Source organism: Dromiciops gliroides, chromosome 1, assembly GCF_019393635.1.
Source record: "Dromiciops gliroides isolate mDroGli1 chromosome 1, mDroGli1.pri, whole genome shotgun sequence".
In the NCBI taxonomy this organism is placed as follows: Eukaryota; Metazoa; Chordata; class Mammalia; order Microbiotheria; family Microbiotheriidae; genus Dromiciops; species Dromiciops gliroides.
The window spans coordinates 504819757-504832985 of record NC_057861.1 but is presented as its reverse complement, the minus strand read 5'-3'; the positions used below and the strand labels follow the sequence as shown (position 1 = coordinate 504832985).

The 13229-nt window shown below is 47.1% G+C and overlaps 1 protein-coding gene across 4 annotated transcripts in view; it reads right to left on the bottom strand.

Annotated features, from left to right (window-relative positions):
* The window catches only part of LLGL1 (LLGL scribble cell polarity complex component 1), a 103481-nt gene that overhangs the window by 31561 nt on the left and 58691 nt on the right, over window positions 1–13229 (bottom strand). For all 4 annotated transcript variants that reach the window (XM_043978137.1, XM_043978138.1, XM_043978136.1 and 1 more), the window contains 7 exons: window positions 11806–11964; window positions 8327–8489; window positions 7453–7588; window positions 4464–4518; window positions 2567–2721; window positions 2215–2432; window positions 1705–1772 (listed from right to left, as the gene is read on the bottom strand). In XM_043978137.1, coding sequence (XP_043834072.1) covers window positions 1705–1772; window positions 2215–2432; window positions 2567–2721; window positions 4464–4518; window positions 7453–7588; window positions 8327–8489; window positions 11806–11964 — 954 coding nt within the window. The remainder of the gene's footprint in view (window positions 1–1704; window positions 1773–2214; window positions 2433–2566; window positions 2722–4463; window positions 4519–7452; window positions 7589–8326; window positions 8490–11805; window positions 11965–13229) is intronic.

The following is a 13229-nucleotide window of genomic DNA, read 5'->3' as shown; positions in this document are numbered from 1 at the left end:
TTTGTTTTGCTTGATCATCCATGTTTATAATAGGTTTGGGGGTTTTTTTTGCTTCCTCAATGGGAGATGGGGAGGGACCAGGAAAGGGAGAGAATTTGGAGCTAAAAATAAAACTGAATTTTTCAAAAGTTCTTCAAAAGGGGTCCATGGGGGACAGCTAGGTAGTACAGTGGATAAAGTACCAGCCCTGGATTCAGGAGAACCTGAGTTCAAATCCAGCCTCAGACACTTGACACTTAGTGTGTGACCCTGGGCAAGTCACTTAACCCTCATTGTTCCCCCCCCAAATAAAAGGGTCCATGACACACAAAAAAGGGTTCAGGACCCCTCATCTAGCCCAACCTTCCTCCTAAAGTGATTTGCTCAAGATCACAAGCTAGTTGGTGGCAGTCGAGACTCAAACCCAGGTCACCTGCCAGGCTTTACAATCTCCCTTTGTCAGTCTTTCTTTTGAGCCTTTGGAAATTGAGACCTCAGCTGGACTCCCGCCGGCCTGGGGTTCTGCCCAGAGAAGAAGAGCCAGTAGAGAGAGAAAGAGAAATTCTGCATGAAGTCTTGAAGGGAGGCATTTCCATCCCTCAGGATGCCAGTCCTTCTGCATGTCAAGCAGGTAAAGAAGCGGCTGGCACTGGCCCGATACCAAACGGAGGCTGGGTCTGGCAGCTGCACTCAGCAGGAAGACCCAGGGGGCCCACGAAGGGAAGAGGGGGAGGAAGCGTCTTCCAGACTCTGGGGCTGTAACTATTTTAATAACTTCCCTTTTCTCTCTCTCCCCCTTACTAGATTGTTTCAGGGCTTCCTCCTCAGGGAGTCTGCAGCCAGCCCCCAGCCAACGCCTTGGCTGGGGCCTGGCCCAATTTCAGAGCTTCAACCCATCGACGGCTCCTCCAGGCCCCCAGAGGCTGAGATGGATCAAATCTCATGGAGGAGAGGCAGGAAGAAAATCACAGCAGTGGGTGACCCGGCTCTAACAGCCGTGGCCAAAGGGCCGCATCGCTGGCGTTCTGGATCTTGGAAAGATGGGCCCTGAGGGCTGCTGCTCTCCAAGAAGCGTTTCCTGGGGTTCTCGGGGAGGAAGCGAGCGCCGCCGGAGGGGAGAAGAAGTTGGCAAGGGAAGGCGAGTGGATCTGGGGCACCAGTGTTGCTGTTTGTAAAGCTGGCACTGTCTTGAATTTTCCCATCCCTGCCTTCCCTCCCCCCCAAACATCTGCTGCTACTGACAAGTTAGGCTTGTGCACTCGGAAGGCCTTGAGCTGAATTAAGCATAGGATGTGTTTGGCTCTAAGGGGCTTTGGTATTTGCCAAAATTAAACACATACACACACGCATAGACACTTGAACAAAGAAAGGGAGGTGGGGGTAGGGGGTGAGAGAAGCTGCTCAAGGATGACCCGAGAGGCCAAAGGCCACGGCACATTCCATTAGGCTGCCCAGAGACTACCATAGGCCAACTCGGCTGGACAGTTGTAGCCCTCGTCCGACCCCAACCCCCTTCCTTACAGGTGACATCAGATACCAGCCTGGGAACAATTGGGCAGTGGAAGTGGAGGTGGGGTGAGAGAGGGGAGAGCAGAGAACGGTCACCTTTTTGGAGGCCCTGCCAGGTGGCGAATAAAAAGACAAAATGACCCTGGGGGACGGGGAGGATGAAGGGAGCGTCAGCACATACATTAGAAGTCAAAGTCTGGGAGCAGACATCCCTACCCGGTCAGGAGGAGTCCCCTCTGGGTAGGCTCTTGAGCTAAGTTCTTCCCTCCGTTGATGGGCCAGTTCTAGAGAGGAATGAAAAGAGGGAAGAGAGAAGAGAGAAGAGAGAAAAGAAAGAGGAGAAAAAGGAGGAGAGAGAGAAAAGAGGGGTAGAAGAGAAGGGGGGGAGGAGGAGGGAACAGGGAAGGGAGAAAGGGAAGAAGAGGGATGGGGGAAAGGAAGGGAGAGGGAGGAGAGGGGGAAAAAGGGAGGAGATAGCCATAGCAATATATAAAGAAAGGAGAATTAGGATATGGCATTCCCTCCTCCTCCCCTCCCATCCCGTAAAGGAAGATGGTCCAATCTAAAGCCCATACCCACGTTAGCCTTGGAAGTCTCTGGTTATAAAACCCAACAGGAGCACCTCCCCCAAACTAAAAGCCCCCGCCCCCCAAACCACCTCCCCCATGCAGCATGCCCAAGAGAAGCGCCTCCCAATACTCCATCCCATGTGCCCCATTCACCCACCATTGAAGCAAGCTGGGGGCTCTGCCGCTTGCCCACACTTAGGATCCTCTCCCAGAGCTTGAGGGGGACGTTGGAAATATGGTAGGAGCAGGTGATGGCTGAGGAGTGGAGGGGGGCCAGGTACGGGGCTGGCACGGTGGGCCATCCAGGAGTCTGCAGGTCAATCACCACCAGCTCCTCCTCGACCAGCACCACCAGGGCACTGGGGTTGTCATACTCTGCGGTTTGGGAGGAGAGGCAGGGGTGAGACACTGGGTATGAGAAGGGGCCGGGTGGGAGGGCTGAGTTACAGAGGGAGAAGTTCGAGGCTGTGGAAGGACCCAAGAGCTGGAAAAAGGACCAAAGCACGTACCATCCTTGGGCTCGGTGTTGTACACGGTGAAGAAGTCAATCACCCGGGAGGTGAAGTCTAGAGTGACCAGTGTCTGGCCCTGCAGCACTGTCACGCAGTGTCTGTCGCCGTAGCTAGCCCGAGGCATCCCCCCACTGAAGATGATAAAGTGGTTCCTGCAGAGAGAGACAGAGACGGGGGGGGGGGGGGGGGGGGGGGAAGGATGATGACAACAATGGGAATAATTAACTGACAGCTCTATTTTCTCTTCTGAACTTCACGACATCCCTTGGAGGTGAGTACTATTATCCCTACTTCACAGATGTTAAGACTGAGGTCCTGTGAGATTAAATAGCTTGCCCATGGTCACAAATATATTAGTGGTGGAGTTTGAACCCAGTGCTTTCTGACTTTTACACGCCCAGTCTTAAACTCAGTCCACAGAATTATAGAATGTCTGGGCCAGAGGGAACCAAAGATCACCTAATCTAGGGGTTCTTGTCCTGGAGTTTTTTTTAAAAAACTATATTCCAGGGGCAGCTAAGTGGCACAGTGGATAAAGCACTGGCCCTGGATTTAGAAGGACCTGAGGTCAAATCTGGCCTCAGACACTTGACAATTACTGGCTGTGTGACCCTGGGCAAGTCACTTAACCCTCATTGCCCTGCAAAAAAAAAAAAAAGAAGAAGATATCTTTTTAAAAACCCACTATATTTCAATATAATTGGTTTCCTTTGTAATCCTTCATTAAAATACATTTTATGCATTCAAGAATATTATTCAGGGAAAGGATGTATAACGTTGTCTTGTTCAGTTGTTTCTGTCCTCTCCAACTCTTCATGATCCCGTTTGGGGTTTTCTTGGCAAAGATACTGGAGTGGTTTCTTTCTTCAGTTCATTTTGACAGATGAGGAGACTGAGGCAAACGAGGTTAAGTGACTTGCCCAGGATCACACAGCTAAGTAAGTGTCTGAGGCCAGAATTGAACTCAGGTCTTTTTAACTCCAGGCCCAGCACTCTACCCACTATGCCACCAGACTGCTAAATGGGGTTAGCCTGATCTAATCTAACTTTGTCCCTTCTTTGTAGGGATGAGGAAACAAAACCAGAAATGAAGTAACTTGATTAATGGCCTCCGTGAGAGCATACATGTGGACAGCTCTGCTGGAGAGATGGACTGGGAAGCAAGAAGTCATTTCATAGGTGACCAGCAATATGAACCAGTGGTTTCTGCCCTCCATGGATGCTCTCAAATGCCACCTTTGGTAAAGATGCAGGGCGGCCCTTCATTCTATCCCTTAATCCCAGCTGAGAAGGAAAGAGCCACAAGAGGACTGAGAGGACAGCAGAAGGCACAGATGCCCCTTGCCTGCCACTGCTGGGCCAGGTCTCACGGCCCAAGGTGAGCTCAAGAGGATTAGTAACTGAATTTATGCCATTTCTTCCCTGAAACCCCAACCCAACCCTAGGTTTCTCACTGGCTCCTGGGAGTTGAAGCAGCTGTTAGGATCTCCCAAAGCTTCCCCTATAAAGAATCAATCCCTGGGGGCAGCTAAGTGGATAAAGCACCAGCCCTGGATACAGGAGGATCTGAGTTCAAATCCAAACTCAGACACTTGACACTAGCTGCGTGACCCTGGGCAAGTCACTTAACCCTCACTGCCCCACTTAAAAAAAAAAAAAAAAGAATCAATCCCTCAATCTCCTGAACCTCCCAGGCAACTTCCACCTCTATCTTTCCTTCCACCTCTTACCCTTCAGCTACCTGCCTGTCATACCATCAATCTGGAGCGAGACCCAGAAAACAGCCCCACTGGGGGACAGGGAGAAGAGGTCCTCGTGTCCCAGAGACCCCTCCAAGTTCGACTACCTGCCCCTGCCCTCCCTCAACTATTCCACCCCCAGGATCACAACCTACCCAGACTCACAGGTGCGCCAAAGGATTTTGTTGATGGCTTTGCAGGGAAAAGGACCTGAAAGGAAGATTTGGGACCGGTCAGCAAGAATCATAACCATGCCTGGAACGCTGCTTACCTCTTGGCAAATGTCATGAAAATGGAAAGCTTGAATCAAGTGCTAACCCCACCTTCCACCACCAAGGAAGCTTCCCCCTGACCCCTGCTCCCCACCCTGTCTACACTGATCTCCCACCACCCCCTTCACTATGATTAAGTACACAGATCCCCTGGTGTTTCCCATTATTTTCTGCACTTGTTTCTTTCTCCTTAACAAAACTACAAGCATCCCAAGGACAGACACCACATCTTATAAATCTTGTATCCTTCATAGGGTCCAACACTGAAACTTCTTGCTTCCTTACTGTCTCCTTTCTAATCCAGCCCCAACACCACTGACAAGGTCAAGTATTCGATGGATCCTAACCATATCACTCCACTCCCACCTCAATAATCTACCACAACCACTTTCCTGTCCCCTGAAGAAAGTCCTTGGCTCGACATTCAAGGCTTGCCATGCATGAGGCCCAACTCACTTTTCCAGCCATTGTTGTTGTTATTCAGTCATATCTGACTCTTCATGACCCCAAGTGGGGCTTTCTCAGCAAACATACTAGAGTGATTTGCCAATTCCTTCTCCAGTGAATTAGGCAGAGGTTAAGTGACTTGCCCAGGATCACATAGCCAGTGAGTGTCTGAGGCTGGATTTGAACTCAGGTCTTCCTAACTTCCAGGTCTACCACCCTATCTACTGAGCCACCTAGTTGCTGCCAAACCTACCAATAATTCCTCTACATGTATTCAGAGCTCCAGACAGAAGGCACTGGTCCCCAGACACTCCTTGTCTGCCTCTATCAAGCTCAAATCCTTCCTGTGGCCTATAACCTTCTCCCTAAGCCTTAACTCATCAAAATTCTGCCCTGCTCAGGGCCTATCTGTGCCACATCTTCCACCGACCCCACTCCTTCATTGGAAATGACCCTCCTTGTACCATTCATGAGGCACCCATCTTTTATCATTGTTATCTTCATCCTAGGGCTCACAATAGGTAGGTGCTCAACAGGGACTTCATGGTTGATGGGCTTATTGATTCAATTGCTAGACTACAAGTACCAGGTGTGCCCAGACCTAAAGGAACGCAAAGCCTCCAGGGTGGGATGGGCTCTAGAAATCAGGATGGAAGGCGTCTAGAGAAGACCAGTATAGCTACCCGAATCTCAAATGGAAAAGTTCAGAAAATGAGAGGCACTGAAGGCCAGACTAGAGAGGAGAGATTAGAATCAGTACCATAATGGGCCACAGGGCACAATAAAGATAACTAATATTTAGATAGTACTTTTCAAGTACACAAAGGGACTCACTTCTACTTTAGCATCTGTGAGGCAACAAGGTAGTGCAAGTGGATAGAGTGCCCGGCCTGGAATCAGAAAGACCTGAGTTCAAATTTGACCTCAGGCATTTGGTAGTCGCTTAACTTCTGTTTACCTCAGTTTCTTCAACTATAAAAATGGGGATAATAAGAGCACCTAGTTCCCAGAGTTGTTGTGAGAAACAAATGAAATAATATTTGTAAAATGTGCTTAATTGACTGGTTAGACACTTAATAAATCCTTATTCCCTTCCCTACACCTGAATATTGCATCTGATGCTCACCCAGCCCTGGGCTTTATATAACCACGGGTTACAGAATTCCCGTTTTGTAGATGGGAGATGGGATCTAAAACTCAAATCTAAACTCAAATCTCATTTAGTTTTCCTATCACGTTCACTTCCCTATGACTCTTCTCTACCCGGGCCATTTCCCTCCCTCCCATCTCTCATCCTCTATCCTCCAACATGAAATTCTAATCTAAACTAAAATCTCATCTTCTGCAGGATGCCTTTCCCAAGCTCTTTTAATTTTAGTACCTTTTCTCCATTAATTATGTCCTATTATCCTGTATATAGGTTGTTTGTACACATTTGGTTTTTTGTTGTCTCCTCCATTGGACTGTGAGCTCCCTGAAGGTGGGGACTGTCTTTTGCTTCTTTTTGTATCCTCAACACTAAACATGATGACTGGCACATAGTAAGCACTTGATAAATGTTTATTGATTGATTGGGTTACACAGCTACTGTTAGAGGCAGGATTTGAATCCAGATCTCTTCAGCACTATTTCTATTATGTCAAATTGCCTCTCTAATTTGCTGGGATCCTCCCATTCACAGGAAGAATCATAGAACTACAGGTAAGAAAACAACGCTGAATGTGGATCGGGGATTGGATAGAATTGGGGTCAAGATAGTGTTCAACTGTGATTCCAGAGAACCAATGTGGGAAGCATGCCTCTCACCTCTCAGGAGAGAGGTGGTGGACCACAGGTGCAAAGTGAGGCATACAGTCAATGCTCTGATTTGTTTTGCTTGGCTGCATTTATTTGCCAAAACTGAGAGTTTCATGTTGAAAGATGGAGGATGAGAGGTCGGAGGGAGGAAAATGGCTTGGGTGGAGAAAAGTCATAGGGAAGTGAACGTGATAGGGAAAAAAAGAAAATACCACCAAAGATGTCAGAAGTAACACACACATATGTCCATCATTTAACAGAGGCAAAATGTCAGAGCCAGGATTTGGGGATTCCCTGAAACTCTTCCTACAGTGTCGCCAGTGACCAAAGTCTCTGCATTTGGAAAGCTCACTATCCTATCAGACAACGGGAATCATCTGTGTTAGTCTAGAACAACTCCATAACAATCCCGGAGAGTTCAATGGCAGAGCCTGGGACCTGGCTGAGCCTAGGCAGGCAGAGATGATGAGCGACAGGCTGCAGATGAGCCCAGGCCACCATGCCCCAGCTTCTCTGGGGGGGGGGGTGGTGATGTAAAGGGGTGTGTGTGTCTGTGTGTCTGTGTGTCTGTGTATACGTTTGAGTGTTTGCACACTCACGCAGCTCTGCCTGCCCCAGTTCTGCTCACCATAGGGGACAGTGGAGGTGGTGGGCTGGAGGGTCCAGGCACTGTCGTCACTCACAGACCAGATCATGTAGCTGCCATCGCTGTGGGAGCTCACAAGGATGCTGCCGCTGCGTTCCCAGGCAAGGCTCTCCAGTTGCTGCAGAGGCAGAGAGAGAGAAGAACCGGTGAATCAAGGGCAATGGAAGTTTTAATAGGATTAAACTTGGCAGGAGGTCGAGAACCCATCTGGGATCCATCATGTGACCTCCCAGGCTGGTTTCTCTGTTGTGAGAACCACAGTGTCACAGATTTTGGAGCTGGAGAGGGACCTTGAGATAACCCGCCATCTTGAGGAAGTTGTTATAGTGCCCATTTTATAGATGAGGTGACCATACCCAGAACAGTTAAATAATACACCCATGGTCGTTAGGTGGTAAGTAGTAAGAGTGAGTGCATACAGTCCTGTTGTTTGTCCTTTGTTCTCGAAGAGAACCTTGACATCCGGAGGCAACATCAGGACTTGCAGTGAATTGGATCTAAGCGAGAAGGGTTGTACAAGGTCACCAACCTCCCTCTTTCCTCCAGAGCCAACTGGATCTAGTGTCAAGATATATATCAGGACTGGAGATGGCCCCGGATATTTAAGGCAATTGAGGTTAAGTGACTTGCCCAGGGTCATAAAGCTAGTAAGTGTCTGAGGTGAGATATGAACTCAGGTCCTCCGGACTTCAGGGCCAGTGCTCTATCCACTGCACCACCTAGATGCCCCACATAGTACTACACCATGCCAATAAAGGGATTTGGGTCATTCTCTACTTGAAAGGACTTGGGAACCCACCCAGCCCCTGGCTGTCCCACTGGCACTGTGGGTACTAGAAGATGCTCTCCAGCATACCTGATTTCCCAAGAAAAGGTGGTCAATATGCCTTGTGCTCTGGTCCCAGATGACAACCAGGCCCCGGCTGTAGCCAATGAGAATCTTGGAGGGGTCCTGAGGATGTTCCTGTAGGGATTCCACTGGCCCCAGGGTCTTCCCACACCTATAATCATCTGGCACACTGCAAAGACATAATATAGAACTTCCTGCATGGAAGATAATGGAATGGACCACTAGGGAAGTTTCTCCTTCCTTATTGTCCTTGTTGTTGCATCATTTCAGCCATGATCCCTTTTGGGGTTTTCTTGGCTAGGGTTCTGGAATGGTTTGCCATTCTTGCTCCAGCCCAATTTATAGATGAGGAAACTGAGGCAAACAGGGTTAAGTGACTTGCCCAGAGTCACCCAGCTAGGAAGTGTCTGAGGCTAGATTTGAACTCATAAAGATGAATTTTTCTGATTCTAAACCCAGCGAGTGCTCTATCCACTGCACCACCCTTGCTGCCTTTATTGTCCTTGAGAAGCTCTGATTTAGCAGCAATCTTATCCGCAGAAAAGGCTGGCCTGGATGTCCCCTGGAGATACCCCCACCCTGCTGGGAATATTTGGAGTGATGATGGAATAGAGTCTGAATCCTTCTAAATCTCTGGCTCAGACCCAGGAAGGATTATTATTCCTTTCCATTTAAAAAACACTTTGTACTTTTCAAGGCACATTCCTATCCACCATTTTCTAGAATCTACAGCTAGAAGGAAACTTAAAGAAAATCTAGTCCAATCCCCCCATTTTGGAGATGAAGAAAATGGCCCAAGGTCACAGAGCAGTTTGAATTGCAGAGGTGGATTTCAACCCCAGTTCCTGACTTCGAATCCAGGATACTCATACCATGCTGCCTCAATAGATCTTCAAAACACCCTTAACAAGGAGGGCAAAGTAAGGGTTATGACATCCATTTTATAGATGAAGACACAGAGCCCGGAGGCTGAAATGGGCCGGAAGCCACATGCCTGATTAGCAGCAGGACCAGGATGAGAATCCAGTCTTTGAACTCTAAGCCCTCTCACTATGGTCTCACCCCAGGTAGTAGTGGATGCTATCTTGAGGACAGAGCTCCCACCAGCAGTGAAAGCAAGTTTCTTTACTTCTAGGGCTAGAAAGACCTAGAGATTTGAGGGCTCCTTGCTCACTCAAGCCCCAAACAGCATAGTAGCTCCCCAAACGGGACACCAAACTAGGATGGAAAAATTGTCCTCCCACGTGTATAGATGGGGGCTGTGGAAAGGATGACATGTGGTCAGCAAGGCATCTGTGAGCCCTTGGCGAGGTCTGAAGCTGATGGCCTCATTGGGCTACTATCCACTGTAAACTTCAAGTCTCAATTGTAACATATTCACCTTGGCTTAAAAGAAATATCTCCATTGTGGCAATGACAAAAAGTCAGTCTTCAAGGTGGGAAAAAAATGGACCTCAAGTTCTGCTTCTTGAAACATATGGGCCATGTGACTCTTGGTAAATTATTTGATCTCATACTACCACACACAACTCTATATAGCTTCAGATCAGGTCAGATCCATGATGGTTGAGAAACTTTTCTCACCCGGAATTACCTATGCCAACAAATGAAACTGCAGGACAAGGAAAATAATAATAATGAACCTAAATAAATAAATAAATATGCCTATGCCACAGAGTGGAATTTTCTGGTATTAAAAATAATGTGAACTATGAGACAGCTAAGTGGCACAGTGGATAAAGGACTGACCCTGGATTCAGAAGGACCTGAATTCAAATCCGGCCTTAGACACTTGACACTAGCTGTGTGACCCTGGGCAACTCACTTGACCCCAACTGCCCCCACAAAAATAAATAAATAAACAGAAATATGTGAACTATGTTAAAGCTTTGATAAGGAGAGCTGTGAATTAGTCCTATCATTCTGAAAACAGGTGGGAAAAAAGTGACCAAAATGTCCCTACCCTCTGGTATAGAAGTTCCAGTGCTATATGCACACACCCCAAGGAGGTTGATGAAGTGAACCAAAATATTTAGAGCAATGCTTTTTGCAGTAGCAAAGAACTAAAAACAACTGAGAAGGGGGACTACCCACTGATAGGGAAATGGTTAAATAAGTTTGGGATGCCTGGATGCAATGGAATGTTACAGAAAATCATGGGAAGACTTAATATGGACAGATGCAAAGTGAAGCAAGCAGAATCAGGAAAACTATAGGCAATGGCAACAGTATAAATGAAAAGAACAAAACAACTGAAACCAAGTAATGTGAAATTATAATGATCAAGCTTGACTTCAAAGAAGAGGTATGAGAAGGCACCTCCCTCCCTTCTTTGCAGAGGTAGGGGACTAAGGGTGTGGAACAATACAAATAATATCAGACTTGTTTTGATGTGTTAGTCAGCTTCTTTAAACTGTTTTCTTTCCCCTCTTTCTTATTATTTGTTCCAAAGGATAGCTCTCTGAGAAGAGATGGAGGTGGAAATACTGGGAGATATAGATGATATAAAAATACCAAAAATTTATTTCCAAAAAATACATGTACTTATAAACACAAAAGATCTGTGATTCTGTCAGCATGTGGAACTCCCCTCATTGATTCACATCTGGGACTGAAAAAATAAGTCCCAAAGAGTTGCCCCAAGGAGGTTAATTGACTAGTTCAGGGTACATAGTGTCTGAGGTAGAATTGAACCCAAGTTTTCTGGACCCCCAAGTCCACAATGTTTCTATTAATTTATAAAGTCACATTAAAAAATATCCCTGGAGTGGCAGCTAGGTGGCATAGTGGATAGAGCACCGGCCTTGGAGTTAGGAGGACCTGAGTTCAAATCCAGCCTCAGACATTTAATACTTACTAGCTGTTGTGACCCTGGGCAAGTCACTTAACCCCAATTGCCTCACCAAAAAAAAAAAAGTATCCCTGGGGGTAGCTAGGTGGCGCAGTAGATAAAGCACTAGCCCTGGATTCAGGAGGGCCTGAGTTCAAATCTGACCTCAGACACTTGAAACTAGCTGTGTGACCCTGGGCAAGTTACTTAACCCTCATTGCCCTGCCCCCCCCCCCAAGTGTCCTTTTCACATCCCTTTGTTGAAGCCTCAGTAGCACAAGATTATTCGTGAAGCCTGATATCTATACTTTAGTTTCTGTCCAAACAGAACATGTAATTGCCTATTTAATACAAACCACAGTCCATCCTGAAGATGTCCCATTCAGAGTTATACCAGCTCTAAGGGATCATCCTGGTGAGCCTTCAGCAACAGCAACAAGGCACTTTATCTACCAAGTTTTTTACACCACCCCTGCCTCTCCTCCAGTCATCTGCAGATTAAACATGTTTTCAAACCACTGACTTTAAAATACCCTTTTTTCTTTCAGATCAAGGGATACAGAGCTGGGGAGGGGGGGAAAGAAAGACATAAACATCAATGACAGGGTCTTCTTCCTCCCCTCGAGCCCTCCATTCAACCCAAGAAGCTCCTCACCTCTGTAGGACCTCATCCTGGTAGAGAGTCTGATCATCTAGCAAGGCAAGGCTGGTGGGATTGAGGAAGTAGATGCCGCCTCCTTCAGTGCCCAAGCAGGCCATGTTGCAGGCTGACTTCAGCAAGATCACTGTCACCCGGGTGATGCTGGGAGGGGAGCTGTCCAGAGAATTGAAGGAAAAAAGCAGGTGAGCAGCCACGCCATTGATGGAGGCAGGGTTACAGGAGGCTAGGAGAGGGCCACCAGTCCAAAGAAGTCAGAAAGACCCACAAGCAGTCAAGCTCAGCCAGAAACCCCAGATCCAACCCAGAAACGATTCCACACAGGGCAAAGAATTGCCAGGTAGGGTTTCACCCTTTTGTGTATTACTGAATCCCACCAGGAAAGGGCTCAAAGGGGATTCAGAGAAGGGCTCATTGGAGATTTGGACCTCATTATTATTATTATTATTATTATTATTATTATCTAACTATCAGGCAGTACTCTCTGACTTGAAAGGGCTGGCTAGCTGCTAATTACTATGTTGGAACCTGCAAGGGGAGGAGGAGGAATTATGGGGAGGAGAGAGCAGCTCTGAGGTACATAATTATCACCTGCAATTGCTCATTGCAATTAGTCATTAAGAATCTGTGTATAGTTTTATAAAAATAAGTCTCCGGGGGAACAGGCTCCCCAGTCCCTCCTCCTTTGGCCTGATCAAAGGAAAAAGTTGGCACAGTGCAAAGGGCTGGATCCGGGCTAAAGGCCCTGGGTGCAAAACTTTGGTTTTGACTGCTAAGATAAGCATGACCCTGAGCAAGTCACTTGTAACCTCTCTGGGCCTCAGTTTCCTTAACTATAAAATGCAGGGATTGGGTGGGATGACCTTGAAGGTCCCTTCAAGCTCTAAATCCATGCTCGAATGAAGGAAGAGAGAATAGGAAAAGGGAACAGCAGAGCTTGAGCATCTATAGATAATGGATGGTTGGGGAGCCATGGACCACAGAGATCCCCAGAACTGATGCTCTGATACTATCTTCAGCCAATGACAAAGATCAAAATATTTCCAGGTAATAACAACTCACATTTATGGAGGCTTTTAAGGTTAACCAAGCATTTTTTCTTCACAACTAGCCTGAGGGTGGGGGTGCTGTGTGAAGGGTGGGGGGGTAGATAATATTGTTATGCTGATGAAACTGAGGCACAGAAAAGTTAAATGGCATCTAATTTATAGGGTGAGGAGCAAATGAATGAACATTATATGATGCACTTTGAAAACTTGAAAGCACTATATAAATGCTAGCTATTATTGAGATTAGGTTACAAAGTTACTCAGGGCAAATGTGATTTGAACCCAAGTCTTCTGAGTCCTGAGTTCTAAGTGTTCTTTCCACTGTACTATGTTGCCTCTTTCAAGAACTCCATTCAGAGTTGGGGGGGGGGC